Genomic DNA, 18,543 nt, shown 5'->3' on the forward strand with positions numbered 1-18,543 from the left:
AGGTGAGTAGGTGTCTTATTGTGTCTGCCAGGCAAAGAGGACAGGGAACACTTGACTGACAGACCTGCATCCTGTTCTTTGAAAACACCACAACAGGAAGTAGTTCAAAAGGGCCATCCTTCCCGGTGTATTCTTCATTATTGTTGTTCATAGACCCAAAATAGGGCCATTTCTCAGGTGTTTATTGTAGTTATTTACATTAAGAAATATTTTGAAATCTTTGTGAAAACTGTTTCCAAAAAAAAAAAGATTTGATGATTAGGATTAATAGGAAACAAAACTAGGTTTTGTCTTTCTCTTTGGAATTATTTTTCTTGATTTGTTGGAATTATAAGAATATGTTGACAATTTTCATTTTCTAAATAATGCTTTCCCCCATAATTAATCCCAGGTGTGTCATTGAAATTATGAAAGATGTTTTCACACCTAAAATCTTTGTGATAGTGACAGATATTGATGGGTGGCTGACATTTTGCATGTCTGGGTCATGCAGAAAGCTGCCAGGAAGAGATATTTACTCCTGAAAAATTATCCCCAGAAACGTAATACCTGTTTTACTGCTGGTTCATTTGACTTGAGCTGTTATAGTGTTAAGAATCCGTGAATGTTTTCAAAACAACATGTGTTTCTAGATGGGACAGTTTAACCTTTGGTGTATTGTAATGGTTTCATATTCTGGGATAAGGCCTTGTGAATGCCCTGTTTTTAAAGGACCACTACAGCAAAATCCTTACCAGTTTGCTGCCTGTAACTGTGATCAAGTTTCACTACTTAAACATGGCAGACATTTTCAAAACAGGAGCCCCAGCAACTACTTGAGTCCTTACAGTTTGTCTTGGCATCATGCCAATCACTGGTGTGCATGCCCTGACCCAAAATCTGTCCCCTAAATCAATCAAGCAAAAATTCAAAACAGATTTGTTAGGTACAAGGATATCCATGCTACCTGACTGGTTGTGTCGTAAGGTATTGTGGACAAAGGTGTAAAAATCCAGTGGTGTTTGTTTTTGTGACGAAATGATTTGACTGGACTAAGGAAGTTTTTTGTCCATTTCCTGCTCCTAGTGGTAGCCCTATGAGCTCAGGTTACTTGTCTGAGGAAGGTAGACATTTTCTTATTGGCTGTCGTTGACCCCAAGGTCACCTGCCAATAAAGTCAGCAGGATGTGTATAAACTGTGCTTTGCTCAGTACAGGAAGTGATTGAAAGCTAAACAGAAGAGCCTTCCTGTCAGTGTCTTTTCTGAATGTTTGTAAATCTATCAAAAGATGGACCAATTATGATGGGTACATTAGATGTGGCAAAATGATTTCCAGACATTTAGAAATTTTTTTAATGAGAAGGCAATAGTAAGTATTACAGCTATTGCTTTTCAGCTATTACTTTATTAGTACGACTGCATATGTAATGGTTGACTTGGACATGTATATTGATAAACAGCAGTTATTTTTCTCTTTCCCAAGATTGACTTAGGAAACATATTCTGCTAGGCTTTTTCATTTTTTTTTTGCTGTCTGAAAATTACTGTTCCTTGATGCAGAACAATACATTAGTGAAAAACTTACATACTTTAAACAGAGAATTCACGGTCTTGAAAAACCTAACATATTTAATAGAGAATTTAGTCTTTTACCAAAGTCATGTTAAGGTACAAAATGAACAGATTACCATGGGAAACTTCTAAGTGGAGATAACTTATATCTTTTAAGATAATGAGACACATGGTTATGTGATAAGGTAATGTACTAACAGTGCCATTTTGTGATTTGTACAGAACCTTCTGTTGCTTTATAGAGCAGAGCAAAAACATGTTTAATGTTTTTGGCCTCTATTTTTGTCATAGTAGATTTTTTTGTGCACCATGCTTGTTCTATCTTATTTTGAAAAGTTTTGTAGTTGTCACAGTGTGTGTTACATAAGGACTTGAGTATACTGTGTAGTACTCATGCAGAGTGTAAGTAAACACAGGTCACATAACGACAGATAAAGTTGCTTGGAAACTTAAAAAGGTCACCTTTAACCTGTCCTTTTAATCTGACATTACTCACTGAGTTATACACGGTAGAAAAGATTGAAACATAAAGTGTAAGTTGGTGTGTATTAATATAATAATTCTTTTTTTATATGGAAAACACTTTTCAAAGAGCTAGTCTAAGATATTTGTTGCTAAACTATTCTAACACAATAGTCCTGTCATATCTCAGACCCATTGATATTGATATTTTACCTGTGCCATTTTGTATCTTGTGTAAGTCGTGAATAGCACTAGATTTATAGAAGAACATTTTCAAGTACACCTTCCTTGCTGTAATACATAAACAAGTGACCGTAGGTAACATAGTCTGTGACGTCGGTTTGGTATTTTGTTGGTTGTTATGTTCTGTTTGCTTGTTATAGGGTCCACGTCCCCATTATAACGAAGAGAGCAAACACTACCTATTGAGCAACGCGAATTGTAAGATGTTGCGGCAACTTTCCAACGACTTTACACCTTATAACCATAAAGGCATATGACTACCAACCACGCAAATTATTTTTTACTATAATATGTGATCCCAACCTCAATAATAAAGGCACAATGCGGGGAAAACAGCATAGTGCAAGAAAAATCAGTTACGTACTATTAACTGTAGTGCCAGGCATAAAGTAATATTCAACACGCGGAATTCATCGTCACACAAAAGACCTAAAAGTCAACTCACAGCCACACTGTAAAGGAGATCGGACAAGAGACTGATGTACAAGTATATATGAAGACAGCATTATCATAATAAAGGTACCAACCATGTTAATTTAAAACGTAAATGGCGATTGGCCCGCAGCTACTTAGAATTACCGTAAATAGGTGATACTGTCATATTCAAAGTAGATTGATGTTATAAAACACTGTCATGACCAGCTGGTCGCAGCTGTTGACAACATGCACAGCTGGTCACAGCTGGCCACAGCTGGTCACAGATGTTGACAAATTTTGAGCAACTTGGGTGAATGGTAAAATAAATATCCAACATATTTTGAGAAAGGTGAATAACTGTCAAAGTGCGGCCCAGAACCGAAACAAACCGCCAAAACAAACCCACGTGCATCATCGACAACCTCAGTGTACATAGCGGACCTGCCAAACCACATACGATTCACACAGAGAACATACAGATACAAATACGACCGCGCGTAAACGTGATAAAACGACAACAGAAATATGCAAATACAGATGAAAACGCGCGTAAAATTGATGTACATATCACGCATCTGCTTGAACAAGCAGACTTGGACCAATACATCGTGAAACGTACAAATTCAAGGGGTGATATCTGACATTATTACATCCATAATGAAAGCAACTAGCGCGACAAAAAACACCGTGCGTCATCGTCTAACACTGTGCAGAGAACCTGCCAAACACAAACGTATGCGACAAATAAAAAGCAACGGAAACCACAGATACAAGTGCAAGAAAACATGACGCATCTGCTTGCAATATTTCATTATGGCAAGACTCACACAAAGCGGCTCTGGACCAAAACACCACAAGACGAACAAATTGTAGGGGTGATATTTACCACAAGACGAAGAAATTGTAGGGGTAATATTTTTTATACATCCATAATAAAACCAGCAGCCGCGAAAAAAAAACCTGCGTCATCGTCAACCTCATTGCAAAGGACTTGCCAAACAGCGTACGTATGCGACAACGGGAACATGCAGATAAAGATGCGAACGGGAATTACTTTGACGATCCTATAAAACCACGCATCTGCTTGGTATATTTTATCATGGCAAGGCTCAAACAAAGCGGCCCTGGACCAAAACACCACAAGACGAAGAAATTGTAGGGGTGCTATTTTCATACATCCATAATAAAACCAGCAGCCGCGAAAGAAAACAACGTGCATCATCGTCAACCTCAGTGAAGAGGACCTGCCAAACAACGTAGGTATGCGACAACGGGAACATGCAAATACAGATGCGAACGCGAATAACTTTGACGATCCGATGAAACCACGCATCTGCTTGACAATGTCCGATTACATCATGACCCACATGCAGGAGATCTGGACCAAAACACCGCAAGAAGAACAAATTGTAGGGGTGCTATTTTTATACATCCATAATAAAACCAGCAGCCGCGAAAAAACAAACAACGTGCATCATCGTCAACCTCAGTGCAGAGGTCCTGCCAAACAACGTAGGTATGGGACAACGGGAACATGCAAATACAGATGCGAACGCGAATAAATTTTACGATCAGATAAAACCACGCATCTGCTTGACAATATCTGGTTACATGATGACCCACATGCAAAGGATCTGGACCAAAACACCGCAAGAAGAACAAATTGTAGGGGTGCTATTTTTATAACATCCCTAATAAAACCAGCAGCCGCAAAAAAAAAATCATGTGCATCATCGTCAACCCCAGTACAGAGGACCTGCCAAACCACATAGAATTCAGACAATGGGAACATATAGATACAGCTGCGAACGCGCGAAAACCTGACAAAACTAAAAGTCTGTCGACCAGAGGTTCTGGTCACAGACTAACTAGGATATAGCAATCAGTAATTTGGCTAATAACAAAACATTCATAGAGACAAGAAGTCACGACAAGGACCTGAATGTTAGTTATGAATATTACATCTGCTAGGCTTGTCATTTTCCCGGTAACCTAACGCTAGTCCTCATTAGAAACCACTCCAGCTTAATTCGTACTCTTTCCCTTGACATCGTCATGGCAACACTTCGGTCTCCACGGTAACCATCCTGTGATGTCATGAGGCATTCAGCCTTGTCTGATATCTGGGCAGTATGTGGGCACACTTGTGCGTCAGTAACTGCATGGAAATAGTGTAAGGGTCAGGTTATGTAAGGTCCCTCACCCTCCCTTGGGCTTGGGTTGGCTTTGTTTTTAGTCCACAGTCCAAATAACAAATGTATAGAACTGGTTGTAGTATCTCAAGAATTTTAAGTAAAAGTTGTACTAATACTAATAGGCTTATTACACTAAAAAAAATGTTGTTACTATATGTATATGTCACAGGAGAGATGTCGATCCAGTAGAATCGTCGATTCTCCTAGGAGAGATCTCGATCAGAGCTGGTCCTAGGGCCAGCTCCGATCGGGGTCTCTCCTAGGAGAATCGACGATTCTACTAGTATAGATTGCGATCGGGGTCTCTCCTAGGGCCAACTCCGATCCAAACTCAAATGATGCTAAGATATTGGAAACAGACTGCGATCGGGATCTTGTGAGTAATATCTTGAAACTCTGCATGGTATTTTGACACCTGTTGATCATGGTTATTGTTATTCTAAAGCTATGAAATGATTCAGTACAAGTCTGACTAGTGTCAGTAGTGAGATGTACTCAATAGGTGTGAAATAGTGAGTATTATCTTGGAACTCTACTTAATCTTTTGACACCTGTTTGACCACTTTACAGTTGTAATTGTTCTTCGAGTTCTTCCAAAGCTGTGAAATTTGCATACTGACACATTGATCGCCCGTTGGTGCCTTTCACATATTATAAGATTTTTGCCACTACTGTATCAGAAATTACTTTATCAGAAAACATACTCATTTACCATGAAAGTGATGCTACATACTATAGTCTACCTTGAGTAAAGTTGAAGAAGCGACCCTATTGTGGTAGTCTTGAGTGAACATTGTAGACACAAGTAGGCTAGTGTGTAGTTGTTAATGAGTTAGTAGGTTTGCATTAAGGTATTTCGGTTGGCTAAATTGGCATTTTGACCTTCCACTGTTTTTCTTATGAATGAATTAAGAAAGAATGGAGCCGTAACGAATGTTGATAGATGGGCATTCAAGAATTCTAAATCTGATTTTTTTGGGGCCAAATTGATGACGTCATCATTTTTATTGCCCCTAATATTATTTTTTTCTATGACAAAATACAGCACTATGGTACATACCACTGTAATGAAACTTCTTTTTTCGTTGCATAATGATGAAAGCTAGAAACACATGGTTGCGCAAATTGATATCTACTAATGATCTGTAGTAAGTAAGAAATGTCTGTTTTCATCTAATTAAAAAAAATTAATTCTTAATAACTACAGATTGTTAGTAGATATCAGTTTGCGCAACAGTGCGTTTGTAACCTTCATCATTATGCACATGAAAAACATAGTTTCATTGCAGTGGTATGTACCAAGGTGCTGTATTTTGTCATAGAAAAAATTAGATTAGGGGCAATAAAACCTGATGACGTCATCAATTTCGGCCTCCAAAAAAATCAGATTTAGAATTCTTGTATGACCATCTTTCAATATTCGTTATGGCTTAATTCTTTCTTAATTCATTAATAAGAGAACAATGGAAGGTCAAAATGCCAATTTAGCCAACCGAAATACCTTAATACTAAATAAAATCATTGTTTATCAAAAAAAGTATTGCTGTTTCCTATATCTTAGTATCATTTGAGTTTGGATCGGAGCTGGTCCTAGGGCCAACTCTGATCGGGGTCTCTCCTAGTAGAATCGCCGATTCTCCTAGGAGAGATCCCGATCGCAGTCTGTTTCCAATATCTTAGCATCATTTGAGTTTGGATCGGAGTTGGCCCTAGGAGAGACCCCGATCGCAATCTATACTAGTAGAATCGTTGATTCTCCTAGGAGAGACCCCGATCGGAGCTGGTCCTAGGACCAGCTCCGATCGAGATCTCTCCTAGGAGAATCGACGATTCTACTGGATCGACATCTCTCCTGTGACATATACATGCCTTACGTTGCATTTGATATACCTCCTGCAGGCACATTGGAAAACAAGTTTCCATGTTTGCTCTGTGAAAGGGACATAATGTAAAAAATAAAGTCACTGTTTTCGGTCATTTTTCTACATCATGAGTTGAATCTACCTTATTACACTACACAGCAATATTCACTACGCATTGATACGACTTTACTGTGCCGTGAGGACATCTTGAAATATGCGCACTTCCCACCGCCGCTTTAGTTGTCCATTTTATCCAGTTCTCCGACGAACCAAGTGCGCTTTAGAACACGTTCGCTGGTTCGCTCGAATCGTTACCGAAGTTTGTTGATTGCCCCCGCTAAGCTCCGAAGATCTGTGACCGCAACGGTCGATTCGGAAATCTACGGCCGGCTTACTTCCGGTAGGCTACCCGGAAGTAAGTGAATTTGGTCGCGGCTTACTTTGGCATTGTTAATTAGTGCTAGAAATGTGATAAAATGATGCACATAAGTTGGAAATAAGTTACAAATTTCAATCTGACTGGAGATGTTAAGTTCAGAACATTTGAAATTTGGGCGCCAAATTTTTACAATATGTCCCTTTAATGGATTTATACTCGTCTAGTTTTTGTGTGTTTGATCAGTTTGTTAGGCATGATAATTCTCCCAACCAGTTTATTGAAGGATAAACAAGGCTTTTGCTCAGTGGTTGTCTTTGATATTTTGTTCAGGAATTTTTTCTGACATTTTGTTTTGTACTGGAATATGCTGATTGTAGAGTTTTTATAATCACAGTTTTTCACTGGTGTACCTTGAAATCTGAATTGCCTGCACTTCAGAAAAGTTTAAAAGAGCTTCATGGGAAGCTACAAAAACATGTATATGTTCAATTTATATGTTACTCAGTACATGTATATGGTAACCTTGTTTATTGCTGTTCTCCTTGATGGATTATCAGGGTACTAAAGAAACACAACTTATAAGTTATATGTATACACTTATGTCAAGGTGTCGATTCTACACGAACTACATTGTAGGCACATTTAGAACGCCACCATTTAAAGCTATAAGTCTGCAGAGCAATTTGAGCTTCACTTGTGCCTGTGCTGTTTACACAAATTAAGGTTGTACTTTGTACTTGTTTTGCAGTTGAAGTGAGCGATAAGAAGGATGCTGAAGCGAGTGTTAGTCAGGAGAAGGGGAGGGCCATGATGGCAGCACAGGCACTGGTGGAGATGGACTCCCCCACTACAGCAGAAGCCAAACCCATCACCAAAATGGGTGAGAACCACATGTCTTTGTCTTTTCACTCATGGCTAATGGTTTGAAATTGCAGGTCAGATCATCCACAATATTGTAACATAGGTCGTACATACAATATACATGTACTCTGGTATGTCATAGGTCGTACATACAATATGCATGTACTCTTGTGTGTGCAAAAACAGACATGGGACATACATTGTATAACAAATCAAGTGAAAATGTCCCTTTCTTAGATATTTTATTGTGTTGTAAGATTCCTTTTATTGGGTAGTTGGGTACTTTTGTATACATGTAGAACTGATGCTGATTGTTGATAAAACTAAAAGGTATTATGTTTAATGCCGATTGCCTATCAATTGGTTCAGAGGCCCTTTTACTTGTCACACTTATTGCTTGATGATTGCACATGTGTAGTTGTTTCTCTATGCTTCAGTGGCCTTGTTCATGTATTTACCTATTGGTGATGCGGGTTGCTTCATTTTGCTTCATTTTGCAGAACCACCAAGTCCGACTGACAGTGGAGTGTCAGACATGGAGACAAACTCTCATGAGGAAAACAAGGCTAGATTGCATGGTAAATCTCCTTGCTCTCTGTGTAGTATGGGAATTATGATCTCATGTGTTCTCATGCTCTCATGGGAATTATGATCTCATGTGTTTCATGTCAAAGAAGTCTTTTCCCTAATTTTTTTCTTTGTTAAAATGACTAGATTATTTTACAACTACATGTAGTTGCCATAGTCCATTGTTGGATATTCCTTTACAATTATGTCTGATGAAATTTGGAAGATAGGCAACATTGGTTACTATATATATGGAAAGACTGAAAATTTGAAATATCCCATCCACTAAAGTCTGACATCTCTTTAGATATAAATGTCTTGTTTCTAAGGGTCCAGTGTCAGATGTTGTTTTTCAATCACTGTTGTTTATGTGTTTGTAAGTGGTGCCTGTATTTCCTGTAGCCATGGGCGTTCCGTTCATCCCACCGTGTGCCGCGGGGCCGCCGCAGGTCGCCATGAGGCCTGACGTGTGTGTGGAGGTTCCCCCCGTGATGCAGAGTGTACAGGTCCAGACCATGCCAACCCAGCTGGCTACAGCAGCAATACCCGTCACACCGCCTAAGGCCAAGAAAGTCAAGAAACGTGAGTTCTACAGTTTGTCTCACTGTTTAAACATTTCTCACTCTCCAAAAAGCTAGAAGCCCTCCAAGTATACAAATCAAGGTGTAAAATACCCTGGACCAAACCCAGACTTTTAACCAGTGCCAACAGGGAATTCGTTTGACCTTCTTTGGCTGCCAAACAAATTTTCTGCCGGCCCTGGATAAAGTCTGGATTCCAGGGTAGTTATAGAATTCCAACAGCCTGGGATTGAAACCTCTAAGTTAGGCTACATGATAAGAAAATGCTCTCTGGTCTATTTCTTAGCATCCCTACCTGTTGCTTGTCTATTTTTGTAAAATCAAGCAGAACAGGAACAACTTTATTCAAAAAGATGTCTTATCAAGAAACAGGACTCTTTTGCAGAGCTGTTTTGTTGATATACTGAAAGCGAGAGAGATTTGTTGTGATTGTCATTTAAGGTATTTGGGTAATGGTCCATAGTCTGATCTATTATTTCCAAAATATTACAATGTATAATTTATTGCAACTGAATACAGTTAGAAACACTATTAATGTCTGCATCCTTGTTTTCAAAATACAAACCTGGCAATAGGACAAAAACAGATCATCCCTTTGTTATCTTACAAACAAATAGTAACTGAGGGGTAGACTTTTCTGTCTTTTATTAATGTACTAAACTACACTGAGGACCGTGTATACCCAATATTAAGGTGTCAAAGTCCACTTAGGTCAAGTGTTCTACAAATGAAGTTATCAATTGCCTTTTATGTGATTTTGTTCTCTATTGTGCCATATCAAAGAGAGTAATACACTTAAACCCCATAGCATTGATACCTGTGTGGTGTTTCTATGACTGTCGCTGTTGATAAATGTATGACATTGTATATAACTGTTGCTTTCTCTCTTTGCCCCCCTCCCCTTCAGCCCGCAAGCCCAAAACTCAGAGACCAAAGTCGCCCACCAGCAGCAGTGGCAGCGACACAGGCAGTCCTGAACACGGCGTGTCGTCCCCTCCCATGAAGAGAAGACGAGAAGGTCAGTATGTCATAGACATATTAGGAATGCAACTGACTACATACATAGGTAGGATTGGCAGTGTTTGAATGTGTGGGTTTAAATGCCTTGTTTTGAATGTATAGGTTTTAAATGCCCTGTTTTTACTGAGCAAAATCAGGCAGATACCTGTACCCTCCTTCCTGGTATCGAGACTTGTACCCATACCTACCTTCTCTATAGGAACATCTGGATTGGAACCCCCCATCATTCCATCTCCATGATTGGAGACTTATAGCTGTATCCAAATTCTGTCCAAAGTAAAACGATAGACTGATAACCTGTGCCCCCTTCCCATGATAGCAGAACAGACCCCCTGTGCCCCCCTTCCATATTAAGACAAGACTGACACCTGTGCCCCCCTCCCCCTTCCTCTGCAGGTAACACCATCTACCTGTGGGAATTCCTACTGGAATTGTTGCAGAACAAGGACACCTGTCCCAAAATCATCAAGTGGACACAGAAGGACAAGGGCATCTTCAAGTTGGTGGACTCCAAAGCCGTGTCCAAACTGTGGGGTCAGCACAAAAACAAGCCTGACATGAACTATGAAACCATGGGCAGAGCCCTGAGGTAATCAGGACATTATATACTTACAATTATCATATAGAGGACAGGGAAACATGCTGTTTTGCTGAGTTTCTTAAGCTTGTTTCAGTTATAGTCAAGGCTGTGCTGATAAAAGTGACTCCCTTTTACAAAATTGATTCTGATTTATTCAGAAATTTTGTTCATGTTGTTGATTTTTGTTTGTCCTTCATTGTTGTTGACCAGAGTATCACATCAGATATGGCATGTCCGCCTGTGGTTTATCAGTCAGATGCATCTCCTCTTCATCGGAGACGAGGACACATATTACAAATTTTAACGGCAATCGCAACATGTATGTCAGCAAAGATAGTAGATGGCCTCTCACTTGTCTTGGATGTGAAAACCTGACAGTATTGGACAATGTCTGTTATTGTTAGTTATGTCACACATTGTCCTAAGACTATCCTCTGCCCCTTTCAGGTACTACTACCAGAGAGGGATCCTTGCCAAGGTTGACGGCCAGCGTCTCGTGTACCAGTTCAAGGAGGTGCCAAAGAACATTGTGGACGTGGAGGCCCTGGAAACAACTGTAGAGCACATGGTCACCTCAGAGTGAACCCACCAGGAGGCATGTCCTCTCCTACACAGTCTACCCCCCAAGATTGAGTGGAACTGTCCATTATAGTATAGTATCTGGACTTATGCTGGACTCTACCACTTGATAAGTGGGTACACACATATATCTTCTTGTAGGTAGGCTACTGTGAAGGTGTGTATGATTTCTTTGGGATAACCTGGATGATTTCTTATCCTGTCTCGATCTCTGTTTTAACTATAAGTGAACAGAGAAAGATGTATATGATTGCTGTTTGATAATGTGCATGTATCTCGTTCAGTAGTAGAAAATTATTGTAAACTGTCATGTAGTTTGTCAATCCTTATTGTGCCCAGTGGCTATAAAGTATTTCTTCTCCGTACTATTTTTCTTACGTAACAAAACTGGGAAGACTTACATCTCCTGTAGACTATTGAAGTAGTGTTTGAACGAGAAATTCAAATTGATTTGTTTATTAAATGTTGATGTTTTTTTTGTAAAATCATGTCAGGATGAAAATGAAATCAGTTTATCCCATGGAAAAACAAGATGAGACATTCAAAGACTGTAATGTTGACTGTAAATATAGACATTCTTTGAGTGGTGTATTTTTGAATAATCTTGCCCAGAATATGATAATGGAGAAGTTTGAAGAAAAAAAACTTATTTTTTGTGTTCTCACTATCGTGAAGCTGGTTCCTTCCCACTTATATACATGTAATACAAGAAATTAGATCAGAAAAATAGAAAAGAAAATAATGTAGAACAATCAATCGTAAAGACAGGCCTTATAGGACAAAGAGAAATATTTATTATTACACTTAGAGTTTTGATGCTTATTGTTGCCAGTCTTTTTATGTGTTGGACACTGAGTTAAACTGTTTCTGAACTTGTGCATAAGTTTGTGTAAATACTGGCTATTTTGTAAATATGATGGGTGATATGTTCACTTCAAAAACATGGAAACTTCTGGGAATGATGGAAAAGTAACATAATGACCAAATGAAATTTTGTGAAATCCACACAACTTTTTAGATGGATTTAATTTTCTTGGAGAGCTCATAGCGAAATTCGAATTGCAGTGTATTGCCTTGCTTAGGCATCCTTCCCAGAATTCCTCTGAAGTAATCTCCGCACATTCTGTAACAAGTTGGATATTCTTACAAGTGAAATAGCTACATCTACTTGCACCTTATAAAGTAGAACAATTGTTTCCAACCTTTATGAACTAAATTATCACAATCGTAAGTTTGATTCTGGTAAGGTTTTCTGTTGTTCTTCCATGTTTTATTATCATAGAAAGTGTGTGTGGTCACCAAAAGTTTTTAAAAAGTTTTCCCTTTGAGGGTGCAGTGTTTGTAGTGATGTTTTGTTGTTGTTACTCATATTATGGTGTGTCTTCATCTGTAGGTAAGAGACCTACAAGAAATGATATTAACCCATGTCATTATGTAGTGTATGCATTTAACAGCAAAAAAAAAAAGAGAACTATAATGTAGGTATGCCTTGAAAGTGAGGGAATTACCTTAACAGAGAAGTGGTATATATGATGCCGATGTACAGATAGCTACCATGTGCCACAAATGCACATATCAACTTAAACCTTGACTGTAAAATGGCACATTATTGAAATGTCTCAAAAGAATGTATTGTCTACCCCTGTAGTTGAATGAACTTTACAAATGGACCAACTACATTTTTTCTTTTCCTAGATAGCTGGTTGCTTTACTGTATTAAGAGACAAATATTGAAATAAGGACAATTTGGTTTATACCAAACTAAGATAGAATCACACTTTTGATTCACCTTTGGTACGGTATTCATGAAAGAACATTTTGTGAGTCTTAGTGATTTTGTGACTTGAACGATCTTCCGATATTTTTTCACTTTTCCGACATGTAACATTTGACTTCTTGACAGTTCGTGTCACATTTTAGCTGAGGATTTTTCCATACTAACAGTATTGTTGTACCAACAGACTTAGATAAACTTGTATCTTGACTTCAGTCTTTGAAGCGATCTTTAAGACTTTGGGAATAGCATCTTTTGTACATTTTGTGATGCAAATCATTATCAGAGAAAATGGAGAAATACAATCTATAGTATTTATAGTTCATCTTGCACCTTGGTCCAATACAAGTCAGTTGAGCACATGTTTGGTTCAACGTTACAACTAGCGACCACTTTTCATCAGTATGTATCAAATTGAGGTCTGTACAAATAGTGACATCAATTCTAAAACGTATAGGAAAAAGACAGCAATAGATACTTAAAAAGATGTAAGTAAGAAATTTAATATTTTTCCATGTAATGGACTTTCTTTTCACATGAAGTTTAAGGTAACCTAGAATTTTGAACTATTTTGAGTGAAATTTTGACTAGTTAAGATATTTGCGACCATGCATTGTACATACTGCTGTGGTAGATAGAACCCTATTTTCCTGTGTCTTAATATCCTGGTCTAAGAACTATTTGTGTTCTTTTGTTGTTGTTGTTATAATGTTAAATAAAGAACCACTTTGGTTTGGGAAATGTTTGTCAATTTTGTGTAATTACTCACCATCTCAAGAAGCCTTGGATGGATCTGTTGTTAGGTGGAAGACAAGAAAATGAAGTACGTCAAATTTGATAATGAGCCTCCATGCGGCTTTATGTGGTATTGCAGCGAGGATTCTGGTTTTGATTACTCACATTTTGGACATAATAGTTGTGATTGTGGGGTGCTACATACTTAGCTGTTGGGGCAGAGAGTACATGTATTTAGATGGTATTAGATACTTATCAGTTGGTTCAAGAATTACAGTATATGGTGCTTGATTTCTCTCTCCATTGTCCCACCTGTCTTACAGCCTCCAGTTTATTGGTCATTTTGTACATTATGCAAAGTCTGGACATTTTCCTTTTGTCATTAAGTGACATCCACTGCAGTTCTGTTTCACTTTGGTAACACTAGCATCCCTGTTGAAATTGTACAGAATGAGGTCTTAAACATCTAACTTTACTTATGCTGTGTTTTATTTTGTCAACCAAAAGCATGCAACATTGGGACATCCTGTGTTATTGTTTTAAGTTTTATTAGTTTTGTTTCATATCACACAAAAATCAACCTCAAGGAAATTATGAGTACAGAACTTGAAAGATTTGACAACGCTTCAAACACTTTACACATCTTTGTGAAATACTTGACATGAATTCAGCTTCTTCATCACTCAAGGCTTAAATTATCCACGTATTGAAGAAATAAATATAAATACATGCTTGAACCTACAAAGTCTACCTAGCCAATTAGCTACTAAAGAGTATCTGGAATATTGGATCGTTGTGAAAAACATGTCTGACAAAACAGAACAGAAATTCACAGATAAGTCACTCTTCCCACATAAAAAAACATTCCTTTAGCCTTAAATTATTTTAACAAGAAAGCTTTTAAAAAAAGCTGGCCGGGGCGCATTTGGAAGGACTACCTCAAAATTTCATGTTGTGTTCCAGTAAAATGTGCATCATTATTAAACTAGAAGTTTATATCTAAAATCTATGGGAAGTTGGCTGGAAACCTTTGTTCACTGGTATAATTGGATTTTCCGGCGTACTTTTGTGGGCGGAATTGTATCCCTTGTGTGCGCTGTGTGCCGGATATAAAAATCGTAAAAGAAACTCCGGTGCGAGACCACAGCCAAAGGCGGGAAGAGGTCCCGGATGTGCATTGTCGTTCTTTCTTCGTGACAGAAATTTCACAGGCAGACATGGTACGAATATGTAATGAACAGATTATGGACGGTCAATACTTCTCAAGCTTCTGAATCGTTTGGATATGAAAATTATCGTGCTGAAGATATTTATACGTGTCTGGGGGATCCTACCAGACAACTTGTATAACCAATCAGAAACCAGTCTGCGATTCTCCGCCAATCAACGATCAAATTGGCGTGTTGCTTTCTACCACGTCCGTAATAGGGATGTCTGAATCTTAATTTGCATACGGCAGCATATACACATGTTATGGTGGGTCCGGTGATGCACAGTGCTCAATGGCACGATAGGTCTGGTGTGTGCAAAATGCACAGTGCTCAGTGGCACAATTGGTCTGGTGTGTGCAAAATGCAGTGCTCAGTGGCACGATTGAGTCTGGTATGTGCAAAATGCACAGTGATCAATGATCTGTTAATAGGTCTCAAGGTCTAATTTGGTTGGATCAAGGACTCTCTTTCAAACCTCTTTGGTTGGATGCAAAATGTAATGCGTAGATTTCAGCAGAAGAAGTATAAATGTGTACTGTGTAAAATCTTATTGAGTACAGACTTTTGCTAGCTGTAAGTTTCTGTATATTACTGTGTCACTTGTATATATAGCAGAGAACAGTCTAAGGCGTCACTGAAACAGAAAGAAAATATTGTCTTGATCACATAACATCTTACTAGTACCAACAAAAAGCAAAAATCTACAAAAGTTCAGGTGTGACATCTTGCCAACTGCTTTGCTGATTGCTTAACAGTTAGCTACAATCCGTTGTTTTCTACTATTCTTTGGAAATGTATGTTTTAATGTATTAGAATCCGATCCATCTTTTCAACTTGTACGATATTTTTACAATCAAAAATGCCCTGCATAATGCCTCGCATCGGCTCAAGCACAGTGCACCATTAAACTATCTAAATTCTCGTCAATCCCCACACACTGGTTTTACTAAAAAAACTATATACCGTTCCTTGGAAATATGTTTCAATGTGTCCGAATTCATGATCACTATCTTTTCAAATTGTACGTTACTCTTACGATCGAAAATGTCCTGCAGGACCTCCTGCAGCTGCATATATAGACGCACGCCCCCCTCCCACCCGCACGTAAACTGTTCCAATCGTTGCACAATAAACTTGACTGTATACCCTCCACAAAATCTTTCGTCAAATGTCGTGCTCATTTTACTCACATGACACTACGCCTTAGAATGTAATGTTATATTTTAATACATCCGAATTCCAGAAAGATAACTTTACAAACTGTACCAATTTCTGTACGATAAAAATCTCACCTCCTCCGCACCGTCAACGCCCGTGAGGGTATTTACCGGAATAACCCGAAATGACCCGGAATAACCCGGAATAACCGTAATATTTCTTGTTCCCATGGCCATATATACATTATTTTATGCCAAAATATTGCATTCTGCGATCTTAACTTATCAAAGCACACTGTATTTCGGTAGCTTTCATCCTTTATTAAGGTTATTCCGGGTTATTCCGGGTTATTCCGGGTTATTCCGCTAAATACCCGGACCCGTCAACGCTATCGCAAAATGAACCGTGCGATTTAACGACAACTCCTCAAATGTTACATGACCAGTGTTTTACTGCAAATCAAGAAACATTTTCCTTTCCTAGACTTTGCTAATGAGCGCTGCAATGTTTTCTGTACGAGTAGAGGTCATGGATAAACAGTATTCTTACAACGTTTATTTGAAGGGCTAAGAAGGGCTGAGAATTGTCGTAAAAACGCACGGTACATTGCGTTTATTTGAAGGGCTGAGAAGGGCTGAGAATTGTCGTAAAAACGCACGGTACATTTTGCGACCATAGCAGACCCATCCAAGGACGAACCATTAAACCGGGCACAAAGCCGGGCGCCTTCGGCGCCCCGGCAAAAATCAACTGGTTCCTAGATCAAATTTCTTCAACTGTCAACTATGCTCTTGTGTGCATCCTACCTTCATATGTGTTTTTGCTACTGTACTCATTTGTACATGATAACTGCTCCACATTCTGAATATACATGTATCTGCATGATTTGAGTCTATCATCCTGCTTTGTATACAGTTATATTTTGAGGTAACGGTGCATGTGCATGTCTTATCTAGATTAGATTGAATACCTGATTTCAGACTACACTTTATTTTATTGTACAATTTAGAGACTTTGTATAAATTATGAGGAGTAAATCCTTATCTTATTGCTTGTTCCACTACTTTGGTGGACATCACATTGAATTTCTGTGATCCTAAATTTGCTTGAAGTCACAGACAAGGGACAGGTGATCGGATGGGTAAGTGTGAGAAGGTAACCTTGTCTCTCCCACCAACTCCTCTGGAGGAATCTCAAGACATGTTTCCACCTGGAACTTGTCTTTGGAGAAGAAGATGTAGTCTAACGTTTGGCGCCATTCCCCGTCAGTCCTGACAGTCCATGTCGTGTAAACTGGTTCTGATGTTTTGTCGTCACTCAGACTCTTGTAAGCACTGTTTAACTTCATCTTACTTTGACTCATCACACTATAGACATGTTCTGTTGGTTCTGCATTGAAGTCCCCACACAAAACAACAGGCGTACCTTTCCCCGAAAACTTCTGTGTCTGTTTCAGCAAATCCTTACCCTGTTCGGATCGAAGCCTTTCCCAACCTTTCCTTGCCTTGAGGTGGGTCACTCCCACAACAAAGGGCTTTGCGCTCCCTGTGGATGGATCTGAGAACTGCAGTTTGGCAAACAAAGCCACTTGGTTTGTTTCGAAACCACGGGAGGATAACACAATGCCATCTGCATCAACCAACGAGAATTTCTCCTTCTTGAAGAAGAGAGCACAGCCGTCTGGGCCGTTGTTATTCGGGCAGTAGAGCGCGGGAGAGTCAGGCTTGGGGTAAAACAGCCCGCGGTAGCCTAGACTCTTCAGGGCTGGTTCTAGGAAGTCGTGGTAGTGGTCAACTTCTTGGAAACACAGCACGTCCGAGTCATAGGTCAGAATCTCTTCCAGGATTCTGAACTTCCTCACATCCCAGTTGAGCGCTGCCGGTGGGCAACGGACAAAACTGTCGTCTGCTTGGCTGAGTGCTGGAGAAAAGAACAAGAGCAGTTTTACCATTGGAATACATGATATAAGTCAAAAGTCATGGGCAGGGGAGACAAGACATCCAACAGGGGTTTAGGAACTACCAGTAGTGTCATGATACATGTACATTCATTGTGATAAGATTTGGGATACTTATCTGAGGTATTCAAAAATCTAGCCAATGATTGTGTGTGGTATATATGATGGCATATATGCTCCTTTTACAGCCTCTTTGTTCTGTTACAGTACGGTAACAATTTGTTGCTAAAATAGATGAAAATTAATGCATGCGGAGATGTAATCTACTCGTACATATACAATATATATCTATATATATACACGCCTTATTACTGTTTAACAGTCATCATGATTATGCAAACATGTTTCCTGTGGCACGCACGTGCGATGTTATTAATAACGTCACAGTTTTGTTAAACATGACAAAATCT

General features: G+C 38.9%; 2 protein-coding genes across 8 annotated transcripts in view; one reads left to right on the forward strand and one right to left on the reverse strand.

The window, feature by feature from the left end:
- LOC118420289 (ETS-related transcription factor Elf-2-like) overlaps window positions 1-13,823 on the forward strand; it is a 29,766-nt gene extending 15,943 nt beyond the window's left edge. For 4 of the 5 annotated variants that reach the window (XM_035827017.1, XM_035827018.1, XM_035827020.1 and 1 more), the window contains 6 exons: window positions 7,859-7,990; window positions 8,472-8,549; window positions 8,920-9,120; window positions 10,027-10,137; window positions 10,536-10,728; window positions 11,167-13,823. In XM_035827017.1, coding sequence (XP_035682910.1) covers window positions 7,859-7,990; window positions 8,472-8,549; window positions 8,920-9,120; window positions 10,027-10,137; window positions 10,536-10,728; window positions 11,167-11,302 — 851 coding nt within the window. In that variant the 3' untranslated portion in view covers window positions 11,303-13,823. The remainder of the gene's footprint in view (window positions 1-7,858; window positions 7,991-8,471; window positions 8,550-8,919; window positions 9,121-10,026; window positions 10,138-10,535; window positions 10,729-11,166) is intronic. The other variant, XM_035827021.1, reaches the window with a different exon arrangement.
- Window positions 13,824-16,917: 3,094 nt separating this feature from the next.
- The window catches only part of LOC118420286 (nocturnin-like), a 3,331-nt gene continuing 1,705 nt past the window's right edge, over window positions 16,918-18,543 (reverse strand). For all 3 annotated transcript variants that reach the window (XM_035827014.1, XM_035827015.1, XM_035827016.1), the window contains exon 3: window positions 16,918-18,096. In XM_035827014.1, the coding sequence (XP_035682907.1) occupies window positions 17,273-18,096 (824 nt within the window). In that variant the 3' untranslated portion in view covers window positions 16,918-17,272. The remainder of the gene's footprint in view (window positions 18,097-18,543) is intronic.

Source organism: Branchiostoma floridae, chromosome 7 (assembly GCF_000003815.2).
Source record: "Branchiostoma floridae strain S238N-H82 chromosome 7, Bfl_VNyyK, whole genome shotgun sequence".
NCBI classification, from domain to species: Eukaryota; Metazoa; Chordata; class Leptocardii; order Amphioxiformes; family Branchiostomatidae; genus Branchiostoma; species Branchiostoma floridae.